Source organism: Augochlora pura, chromosome 5 (assembly GCF_028453695.1).
Source record: "Augochlora pura isolate Apur16 chromosome 5, APUR_v2.2.1, whole genome shotgun sequence".
Taxonomy (NCBI): Eukaryota; Metazoa; Arthropoda; class Insecta; order Hymenoptera; family Halictidae; genus Augochlora; species Augochlora pura.
This window is the reverse complement of record NC_135776.1, coordinates 16,182,286-16,192,928: the sequence shown is the minus strand read 5'-3', so window position 1 is coordinate 16,192,928 and position 10,643 is coordinate 16,182,286. Positions and strand designations below refer to the sequence as shown.

Below are 10,643 nucleotides of genomic sequence, written 5' to 3'. Positions count from 1 at the left end.
TAAATAAAACTATAGAAAGTGTATAAAGACAATACAAGAAACAAAAATCGTCTGATTCTACTAAGGTAAGTATAAGTATTGACAAATGCAGCACGGACGGTTAAATTCCGTTTCCCGTTAAAGCGCGTCACCACGGGAATCAGAAGAAGCATTCGGAAATAAAATCGCGAAAGAAAAGTAATTCGGTTATATCTGTATAAAGCTACAAGGCGACGCGCAATAAAAGTCGAAGTGAAAGTGATAAAGTAAGTGCTAGCCAGTAGTACCAGATAGGCCGATGTGCAAAAGTAAAAAGGAAAGTTGTAGTGTGTGCAAGTGTAGAAACGATCATGAAAGGAGAAGCAAGCAATACAAGAGGAAAGAACACAATGAGTCGATGAACACGTGTGCTGCGGCACGCGCCGCGGCTCCTTTGACTCTAATTCCCGGAAGACAACTCATAATACTATAACAAAACTTTTTTAATTTTAAGATTTTAAAACTGAATTTCTTTTTAACATATTGCTGATAATTTTCTGATTAAAATGAGACTAAACATTCTGAAATTCTAAGAGAATTTCATAATAGCATTTCGAAAAAGCCTACAGGCAGGACGTGCCGTAAACCGGGATAATCCGAAGGGTCATCCTGGTCGAGTACGCGACGGTACCGAAACCGTAGGAGAACCTAATTATTAATAATTAGCAACTAAACCATCTTTCTATGAATCTGCAAACCGTCTTTTGCGTTATCGGTGCTGAGTTTCGAGGAGCTCGTATCTAAACAGCTTCTCACTGTTTAACCATCCTTACTCCAAGGCCCCTTCAAATTCCAGGATTGATGGAAAAAATACAGTAAATTGTTCCGCCACACTTTCCGTCAAACGCGTAGAATTCTGAATGTCTCGAAATCGAAGCCATCTCAAAACCTACCGCGTCGAAGTCTGCAGTTCCTGTCGCGAACGCGTGACCGATTGATTCACTTGCCGTCGCGACCTCGAAGCGATTTTCTACACTTACCGTCTCGAAATCGAGGAAATATTTGCACCTGTCGTCTCGAAATCGAGTCAATCTTTACATCTACTATCTCGAAATCGAAATAATATCTATACTTTTCTCGAAATCGAAGCCATCTCAAAATCTACCGCGTCGAAGTCGGCGCGCTCTCTACAGTTACTGTCGCGAACGCGAGACGATTTGATTCACGTGCGGTCGTGACCGCGTGGCCGATGGCGTGTAGAGAGGTCTACACTTGCTGTCCCTCGAATTACACAATACCATATGTAGCATCGTCTTTAATACTTCTTATTGACTTTAATACTTCTTTTATAATTACGAATCGGTTTTTTTAATGTTTTTTTTCGTAAATAAAATAAAATACTTGATTCTTATAATGAATAACTACGGTGCAAAATATATCGTGTTTGGTATCATTTTAATTGGAAAAATCTGACCAATATATTAAACAAATTTTCATGTACAAAAAATTGGAAATAAGAAAGTTGAGTAATCGTTTTTATGCTAGCGTTACAATGTATGTATTCATAGTAATCTACACCGGCATGCGGCGGCTGCCTTTCCAGGTTACAATGTAGTTTCATTTTCGAGTCTCGTTCCATCTCTCTCTTTTATGAGATGTCCCCAACTACAAAGGCGAGCCGCGAGGATCGAATAACCGTGCCTTCGGATTCAGTTCGTGACGACTTTCGGTTCCTACTCGGCGACATTAACTGAATCATTACTGTAGCACGAATAGGAGACAGTGAAGGCCCCTTAATAACAAGTACAGCCGCCGACTATATGAAACCGTATGAATGTAGCGATCAACCGAGCGAAATATCTTCGGGGACCGAAGACCCGGACGAACCCCCAGTTGTGGAAATGAGAACGGTAGCAAGCGACTGAGCGAGACAGAAGCGTATACAGAGAGTGAGTGAATGTGTGCATGTGCGTGTGCTATTGAATATGTGCGTTATGGAAAAGATGAAGATCAGAAGGGCGAGGCCGAAACGATCGAGACGGAAAAGAGACAGTCCTAGCCGTATCGTCGAGCACGTCACACAACTGTTCTTAATCTGTATTCATTATTGTTATATTTGTTCGTTATTAAATTCCGTTTTCCGTTAAAGCGCGTCACTTATTTCCGCCTCCTGGTAACCCATCCTACATATATTCGACAAATTCATACCACAATATAGAAACGATGAATCTCCATTTCAAAATGATTAATTAAGAACATTAATTCTTTGGAATAAGATAATAATTCTTTGATATGAGAGAATAATTCTTTAGAATAAGATAATAATTCTTTACGATAAGATAATAATTCGCCACGATAAACAGTCTTGCCGTCATAATCGGCAAGTAAACGTCGGCAAAGTATCCTCTGTCTCCCCTCCCTTTCGCTGCCAGATGACGTTTATTTGATCGCCATCTGAAATCCGAGCGGTGACAAAACGGAGAGTTTATCTACCGGTGTTATCTAAGCGTGGCGGTTACGAAATTGTTCCCTTCGTCTCAGTCGAGTCCCGTCGTCCGACGAAGTCGCAAACTCATCCGCGGCTGAATGGCGGTGTCTGGACCGGCGACGAACAAGGTCGAAACGATGCCGGGTTCTTCGAGAAACCTGTCGGACATGTCGACGGCCGAGCTGCAGGAGTTCTTGAACTCGTTCGACGTCGTTCTATCCGACTGCGACGGCGAGTGCTTTTTAAAAAAAAGTGTCGCGGACGTCCTGCGCGATCGAGAACGAGGACTGAAAATGTTGTTTCGCATTGTTTGAGCAGGTGTTCTATGGACGATAAGCACGCTGATCCCGGGGGCCGTCCAGGCGCTGAACAGACTCCAGGACGAAGGCAAGAGGGTGTACTTGGTGTCGAACAACAGCCTCGCGAGCTTCGATGGCTACAAAAATAAGATGCGGAACGGCGGCATGGATCTCAAGCAGGTTGATTTATACCTTTTAATCAGATAACTGTGACGATCTGTTTGCAAAGTGCTCAACAGCGTGTGCCGTGATAATCAAGAGATGTCTAAGCAAAAGTTATGAATCCAACTCAAAATTATTTATCTTCATTTGTTTGTTCCGACATCGTAATTTATGAAAGCCTTATTTTATATTTACAACAGGTACAATTGCATCTCGCGTTCACTTAAAGCGCAACTCAAGATGTACAACAAATGTTCAACAATATTTCGTTTAGTTTTCATTTTTGTTCTCATTTTGTTCGTTTCGCTTTGCTGAAACGTTCGCGTTAATTATTATCGATTGTTGTTAATCGTTCATGCAGGAGCAACTGATAAACCCGTCGAAAGTGATTGCCTGGTACCTGAAGAAGATCAACTTCCGAGAGAAGGCTTTCGTTATCGGCTGCAAAGCGTTCCGCGAGGTTTTGGCCGCAGAAGGCATCGACATGCTGCCGGAATCGGTGAGATAAACTCGTTCTCACCATTATCTATCGCGTTAGGAACGACGGCTCTGTGTACACAAATCTGTACAGTTATTGCGAAAATATTAAACGTCCTTCGATTCGACCAGATATTAGCATTTCGAGCTGTTCGGTGCTGCCGCCGATTTCTATTAGACTGCGGAAGTTTATGCGAACGCATTAATATTTATGAATATTTTAGAACAGTGATTCGTTTCGTAGCGAAAAAAACAATCTTCCGTATTGAAATGCTTTGCATATATTGCATATTGCTCGCATAGTTTGCATAGAAGTTGCATAGATTTCCGTTTTTACATTTTTCGTTGATTTATATCATATTACATTGACATCAGCTTGTAAAACAATGTACAGAAAAATTGTATTCTGATCTTGCTAATTTCTTCAGTTATATATTATTGCGAATGCAAGTTGCAAGAAAAAGAAATACGTGAAGTAAAGAAATCGTGTGAAATAGAGATATGTCGTAGAGATACACGTCGATCAAGTAAATAAAGAATAACTTTTACGATATCGAATATCTTGAAATATATTGTCAGAAAATGGAAGCGTCAAACTGGTAATAAGAATTAAAAAGAAATTAATAATTATACCTCTTCTACTTCACTTTATATATCGTCTGAATATAATATGTTATGTATAATAATTAATATAATTATATATATTTATATAATATTTATCATTATAATTAATTTCTTTATATAATATCTGTTATTATAATTTATATATTTATATATAAATAATGTATTATTATGATTAATATTATATAATATAATCGATCGTCAATATTCTTTGTTTCTTAGCATATCTTCAATTATGCAAACGACGTTTTACACTAAGTCAAAAGTTTGCTCTATTTCGACAAAGATATATTTTACAATATATCTTTATTTAAATGTATAGCACGGACGTAAAACCAGTACTTTTGGTATTAATAATTTATGGTTAAGTAATAATATGTTTACTTTTATTAAGTAATAATTTATGATACTCAAGAATCAAAAACCATATTTTCCGCATCCCCAAAATATTGGAGTTTTTTAACGACGGCATAATTAATATTTCTAGTTCCCAACTGCCAACGAAGACGACGTGGACGGTATGATAGAAAGCGTACTGGACGTCGGCTCAACGAAAGCAGTGATCGTTGACTTTTCGTTGACCGATGGATGGATAAAGCTCGTCTACGCGATCACGTGTCTTGCAAAGGAAGACGTGTTATTCCTGGCCGGAGCTATGGACACGTGGTTACCCTGCAGCAACAATGAGAAAGTCCTCGGTCTGCATTATTCTTATTCTTTTTAACCCTTTAACCACTCTATACGCCAATAGGCGTCCAGATGAAATTTCGCCTGTTACGCCCGTCTGTAAATTTTATGATAGCTCTTATGTATGTAACCTAAACCTTTCTTTTTTGTTCCAAATTAATGTTCACTTCAAGTAATGCTGTTTTAATGTAATAGAATTCAGTACTTTGAATATTTTAACCCTTTGCACTCGAAGCCATTTTCAACTGGAAATCTAAAATCACTTTTCTGGCTTCTAGTGTTTCCATTTTATAGAACAAAATTCATTTTGTGCATACGAAATTGAGTCTCGTGCCTCGTAGAATAGTTACAATTTAAACAATTTTTTAGATCTAAGCTTCGACGATATCTATAAAAATAATTTTCGAACGTGCCGCAACAATTTCAATGGCGCTGCTGAGTCGCCACTCGAGTGCAAAGGGTTAAACTTCCTCGGAAATGCAAGTCTAACGAATGTCTGGCTGGCGCGTGATAAAGCCTGCCAAAGGGTTGAAGAAGATAATCTAGAATCTGCACGAATTATACCTATCTGATAAAATAATGTCCGACGATTTCCAGGCTGCAGACTCTTAACCGACCTGATATCTCAACATAGCGGTAAAACTCCGATCATGTGCGCGAAACCAAGCACCGTCCTCAGAGACTGCGTTCGGGAGATCTGTAACATAAGCGACCCTAAACGATGCCTATTCATCGGGGACTCGTGAGTAGATAAGGGATCATTCTCTGGAAGTACAATATTCTTTACTTATTAGAAGATATTTCTCTTAAAGGATGTTTTCATTGAAGAATGTTTCTATTGAAGCATGTTTTCCATGAAGTACATCTTTAACTTGGGGCATATCTCCCTTAAAATATATTTTTCCCTTAAAACACATTGTTTCCTTTGAAGCATATAATTTCCTTTGAATAATATTTTTTTCTTGAAGTATATTTCTTCCTTGAAGTATATTTCCCTCGAAGCATATTTCAATGTTCCAACGCGTCCTCCCATGGTTCCAGGATCTCCACCGACATGACGTTCGCGACACAATGCGGCTATCAGAAGCTCTTCGTGGAGACGGGCCTTGACAAAATCGAAGACGCTATAAGGAATGTCGAAATACGACCGGATTACTATGCCACGAGTCTTCAATCTCTATTCAATGGTATCAACCAGCTGCGTAATGGTCCCGCCAGCAATAAGAGTAGTCAATGATGTCCAATTCGATTAGAGCAACGACTTGGTTGTAAAGCAACTTACTGAAATAAATTCACTGTGAAATTTTCATACCTGCTGTTATGCTATTCGCCGCGACACGATTAAGGAGATACTTTATCATTTGAATCTGGTTGGCAGATTCCCCGTTTTTCGCCACCAAAAGAAAAAATAGTAATAATAATAATAATAGTAGTAATAGTATTAGTATAGTAATAGTAGTAGTAATAATAGTGTTCGTATAGTAATAAGAGCAGTAATAATATTATTAGTATAGTAATAGTAGTATTAATAATAGTATTAGTATAGCAATAATAACAGTAATAATAGTAATATAAAAATATTGATGGTAATAATAATATTATTAATAAGAATCTAGTCGACAAATTCTCCGTTTTCACAACCAACGAAAAGCTAATAATAATAAATTCAATCATAATAAAAATAATGGATTAGGAAGTAACACCTGTGGCACTTTTTACAATAATATTGTAAATAAAAATCTTTGAAATTGCGGACATAGCTTCTCCAGACTCTCGCTGACAAAGCTCCAAGCAATGGTAGACGCAAGTTCATAGAGCGAGAGAGGCAGGAAGCTGCAGAGGATAAAAATAAATGGTTCGTGGAGGGGAGACGAGTTACAGTAGCACAATCTTCCAAACAATCGTACAGTGTTAGTCGTCGCGAGATCGTCGTCCAAAATGCTAGCGTGGCAGCCGCTGTTCGTGATTCTTGGGTTGTTAGCATGTTGCGGTGAATTCCATGTGGAACAGGACTGTAAGTAGAAATTACATGTTGTCCTGAAACTGCAGTTGTTTGCGCACTATAAATATGTGAAACGCGTGTAACATGCACGCGCGGAATAAAATGCAAATTGTGCGCCAAGTGATGCAAAATGTGTACGAAAATGTGCAAAACATTCACGGTATTAAGTATCGTACCGTTATTACAGGTTAACCGAATCTGTTAACGTTTTTATATTTTTATGACATTAGTTTTAAATAACATTTACTTTATTTTCATTTTAGAAGAATGTATAGACAATGAAAATATAATATTTAATTATGATATAATAATGTTGGAGCTCACAGTGCTCAACGTAAAATTTTGGTTTCTGCTATTGTTTTACTTATTTTACTTATTTAATTACCCGCGAAAGGTATTTAAAGAATTATACAATAATATCTAATATTTAATATCTAATACCTAATCTGAGGTAATTATATAACAATCGAACAGATTTATCTCGATAATAAATAACAAATTATTGGCTGCCATGACAGACCATAATAGTGACATAATCTTGACATAACTCTGACCATAATCTTGACACAACTTTGATCATAATATTGACATAATCTCGACATAATGTTGACATAACCTTGGCATGATTTTAACATAATCTTGGCAACTTCCCCTTACATTTTATAGACCATTTACGAATATTTTATAGAAATATATTTTTAAAAACGAGCTTCTTCTTTTATCTGTAAATAAAAATAAAACGCGATAAATCTTCTAGCCTTCCAGCACACGTTGGGCCATATAAAGCCTCGGGCCCAACCGGAAGTGCAGGTGAAGGCTGCCCGAGGCGTCGCTGAGAGACTACTGGGCGCGGATCGAGCTCAATTATTTCAGCTAAACGTGGACCCGTCGATCGGTCCAATCGGAAAAGACACGTTCACGGTAATTCTCACAGAAATTTAAAAATCTCATAGCAATTCAAAGAGACGATCGTCGCGCACGTATCACGTGACCGCCATCGCCTACTAAATACAGGGTGTACCGGAAATCGTAGTACAGCCGGGCAGGGGGAGTTTCTACATAAAGAAGAAAGAAAATATTTTGGTATAACACTTTGTCATCCGGCGATCCGTTTTCGTGATAATCGTCTTCAAAGTTTGTTCAACTTGTAAACCATTTAATGCAATTTGCTTGTCGTGTATTTCACTGCTCTGCTTGTCTCTGTCCGGAAGACAGTGTTTACAAACAGTGATAATTGTGCGATTAAAACAATACAAAGTGTTTCCTACTGATTACTCATTTTTTATTCTTTTTTACTACTTAGTATTACAATGCTACAATAATTGTTGAAAATGTCCTCGCTGCTGCATACATAAGTTTGCTCGATGAATTAATGTAAATTGTTGTCGCTCTTTAATTTTTCGAATGCCTCGGTAATCTTATGTTTCAAATATGTAACATTTGCAAATTATATCATTCATGTTATAAACTTGCTATACACGAGCACGACACTCGAATTGGTTAACAATACGCGGCAATCAAATTCTATTAAATCGTTTACAAGTTGACACGAACTTTGAGGTTGAAAAAAATGTTATACCAAAATATTTTCTTCATGTTCGATGTAGAATCACCCCCTGCCCGGTTGTACTACGATTTCCGGGCACCCTGTATACATCCTGCGATGACAGTCCACCCGTTTCGGCCTTGCGCCGAGCGAGATAAAGGACCCGAAATAAGATACGGAGCTCGGAGAAATGATTCCAATGGTATCACGTTGGTCAGATAAGAAAGAATTCCGCTGGAAAGATCGAAGTCGCCGGTACTTCCGGCGTGGCTGCAGCTTGGGGGGTGCATTACTATCTGAAGCATTATTGCAACGCTCACGTGTCGTGGGAAGGGGTGCAATTGGGATTACCTGCCACGTTGCCGGACGTTCAGGTGAACGTTACGTCGAACGACAGGTGATGATGACGATGAATCGTTTTAAAATCATTGCTCGCGTCGGCAGCTTCGTATGTAACGTATGTAGAATTGTGGTGCAGGTTCAGGTACTATCAAAACGTGTGCACCTTCGGGTACAGTTCCGTTTGGTGGGGCTGGGACCAATGGGAAAGGAACATTGACTGGATGGCTCTTAATGGAATCAATTTGGCGCTCGCTTTCAATGGGCAAGAAGCTATCTGGAAGCGCGTGTATCTAGAGCTCGAATTAAGCCACGCCGAGATCAACGAACACTTTACGGGGCCAACTTTCCTGCCATGGTAAATTGGACATTCTTCTCGTTTTCAATTAGAGCTGGTGCCGCGTTTCTCTTGGCCTTGGGTTAAACCTTTGGCTACACAGGACGTATAATATAATATAATGACTCCTATTATATAATAATAAGGATAATAATGATTACCTTTATATTATTTATTGGAATATATTTTATACTGCTATACCATTATTAATATTATATATTATATTATTATATCATTATTAATGTAATATATTATATTAATATATCATATTATTACATCATTATTACTGTTATCAATAATATTGTAAAATAATATAATCTTATAGTATTTGTCAACAATTTTAAAAAGGGCTGGACCGATGAGCACAGAGATTGCAAAAACCAAGGCATTTTACAATATACGAAATTGTTTACATGTTGACGCTAGTCAATAATTGGCAGACGGTCAAACCAATTGTCAAATTATCGATGGTAATAACCAGAACGTTAAAGAACTTAATTAATGATAAAAGCGTTTATCGATTGGTTCTAAGGTCATATGCCAGATGACGGTAATTTATCGACGGCTCTCGTCTATCGGTCACGTTGTATAAGAGTCCGGGATTTTTTTTACCATTTTGAATTTCTCCAAAAGTTAATATAGGATTATTGAAAGACAAATTGTTATAGGTACATTGTTAGGTATTTTTATATTTTTATTTGGTATTACGATAATTAGAGACGAAAAGAAATTCAAAAGCATCGCGTTGAATCATTAAACGCCGATAGCCCTGAATGTAGAAGTCTTGATCTTTAAAAAAAATAATACGAATAGACTGCAAAATGTATATATTCATAGAAATGTTCCCAAAGTCAAGATAAACAAATATAATATTAACGATTATACGAGTCGAAGTTTAAATAGGGCTATTTAATTTTATATATATTATATTTATATTATATTATTATATTATATTATATTTTATTCATATTCATATTCACATTATATTATTTATTATTTATTATATTATTATATTATTATACTATTAAATTCCCATCCAGGTCCAGAATGGGCAACATTCGAGGCTTCGGTGGAGGTCTGACCGACAACTGGCACGAAAGATCGATCCGTTTGCAGCACCGTATCCTCCAGAGAATGAGAGATCTAGGGATCGTTCCCGTGCTTCCAGCCTTCGCCGGTCACGTCCCAAGAGCATTCAAAAGATTGTTTCCCGAGGCAAACATGACGAAGCTTGGCGTTTGGAATCATTTCACCGATGACTATTGTTGGTAAGTAAACGAGATCCCCTAACTTCCATTGTACTATTGAAGAACGAATCCTATTTTTCAGCCCCTATCTCTTGGCTCCCACGGATCCACTGTTCCAGACCATCGGAGCAAAGTTTCTCAGAGCGGTACACGATATTTCTGGCATTAATCAACGAGTAGTTTTCATTCTATGCAATTTTATGCTTGTTTATTAGTACAATGAGGAGTTTGGGACGGACCATGTATATAATTGCGACACCTTCAATGAGAACGAGCCGGAAACGGGGGAGTTGTCGTATTTGAGGAACATGGGGCGGTCTGTTTTCGAAGCTATGGTGCAGGTTGATCCTCAAGCGATATGGTAATGAATATATGGTATATATACATAGAATGTAGGATTTAGAACATAGAATATAGAATAGAATAATATAGAATATGGGATATGGGATATGGGATATGGGATATGGGATATGGGATATG

General features: G+C 37.8%; 2 protein-coding genes across 2 annotated transcripts; both read left to right on the top strand.

Annotated features, from left to right (window-relative positions):
* The first annotated feature begins 2,456 nt into the window (after window positions 1-2,456).
* Window positions 2,457-6,001, top strand: LOC144470306 (uncharacterized). The gene is made up of 6 exons (XM_078181292.1): window positions 2,457-2,677; window positions 2,765-2,925; window positions 3,269-3,406; window positions 4,493-4,703; window positions 5,290-5,434; window positions 5,734-6,001. The coding sequence occupies exons 1-6, from the start codon at window positions 2,545-2,547 to the stop codon at window positions 5,927-5,929; spliced, it is 984 nt and encodes a 327-aa protein (XP_078037418.1). The 5' UTR covers window positions 2,457-2,544; the 3' UTR covers window positions 5,930-6,001.
* A 545-nt stretch (window positions 6,002-6,546) lies between these two features.
* Naglu (N-acetyl-alpha-glucosaminidase) lies at window positions 6,547-10,528 on the top strand. The gene is made up of 7 exons (XM_078180674.1): window positions 6,547-6,706; window positions 7,452-7,615; window positions 8,459-8,637; window positions 8,719-8,937; window positions 9,957-10,184; window positions 10,246-10,309; window positions 10,379-10,528. Exons 1-7 carry the CDS (start codon window positions 6,631-6,633, stop codon window positions 10,526-10,528), a joined length of 1,080 nt encoding a protein of 359 aa, XP_078036800.1. The 5' UTR covers window positions 6,547-6,630.
* The last annotated feature ends 115 nt before the right edge of the window (window positions 10,529-10,643 follow it).

Excerpts from the sequence above, each read along its gene's own strand:
- LOC144470306 (XM_078181292.1), top strand. The coding sequence starts at position 2,545 with ATGGCGGTGTCTGGACCGGCGACGAACAAGGTCGAAACGATGCCGGGT. Across the intron at positions 2,678-2,764 it reads CGTTCTATCCGACTGCGACG|GTGTTCTATGGACGATAAGC; the intron begins GCGAGTGCTTTT and ends TTGTTTGAGCAG. Across the intron at positions 2,926-3,268 it reads GCGGCATGGATCTCAAGCAG|GAGCAACTGATAAACCCGTC; the intron begins GTTGATTTATAC and ends TCGTTCATGCAG.
- Naglu (XM_078180674.1), top strand. The coding sequence starts at position 6,631 with ATGCTAGCGTGGCAGCCGCTGTTCGTGATTCTTGGGTTGTTAGCATGT. Across the intron at positions 7,616-8,458 it reads TCGGAAAAGACACGTTCACG|ATAAGAAAGAATTCCGCTGG; the intron begins GTAATTCTCACA and ends CACGTTGGTCAG. Across the intron at positions 10,310-10,378 it reads GAGCAAAGTTTCTCAGAGCG|TACAATGAGGAGTTTGGGAC; the intron begins GTACACGATATT and ends CTTGTTTATTAG.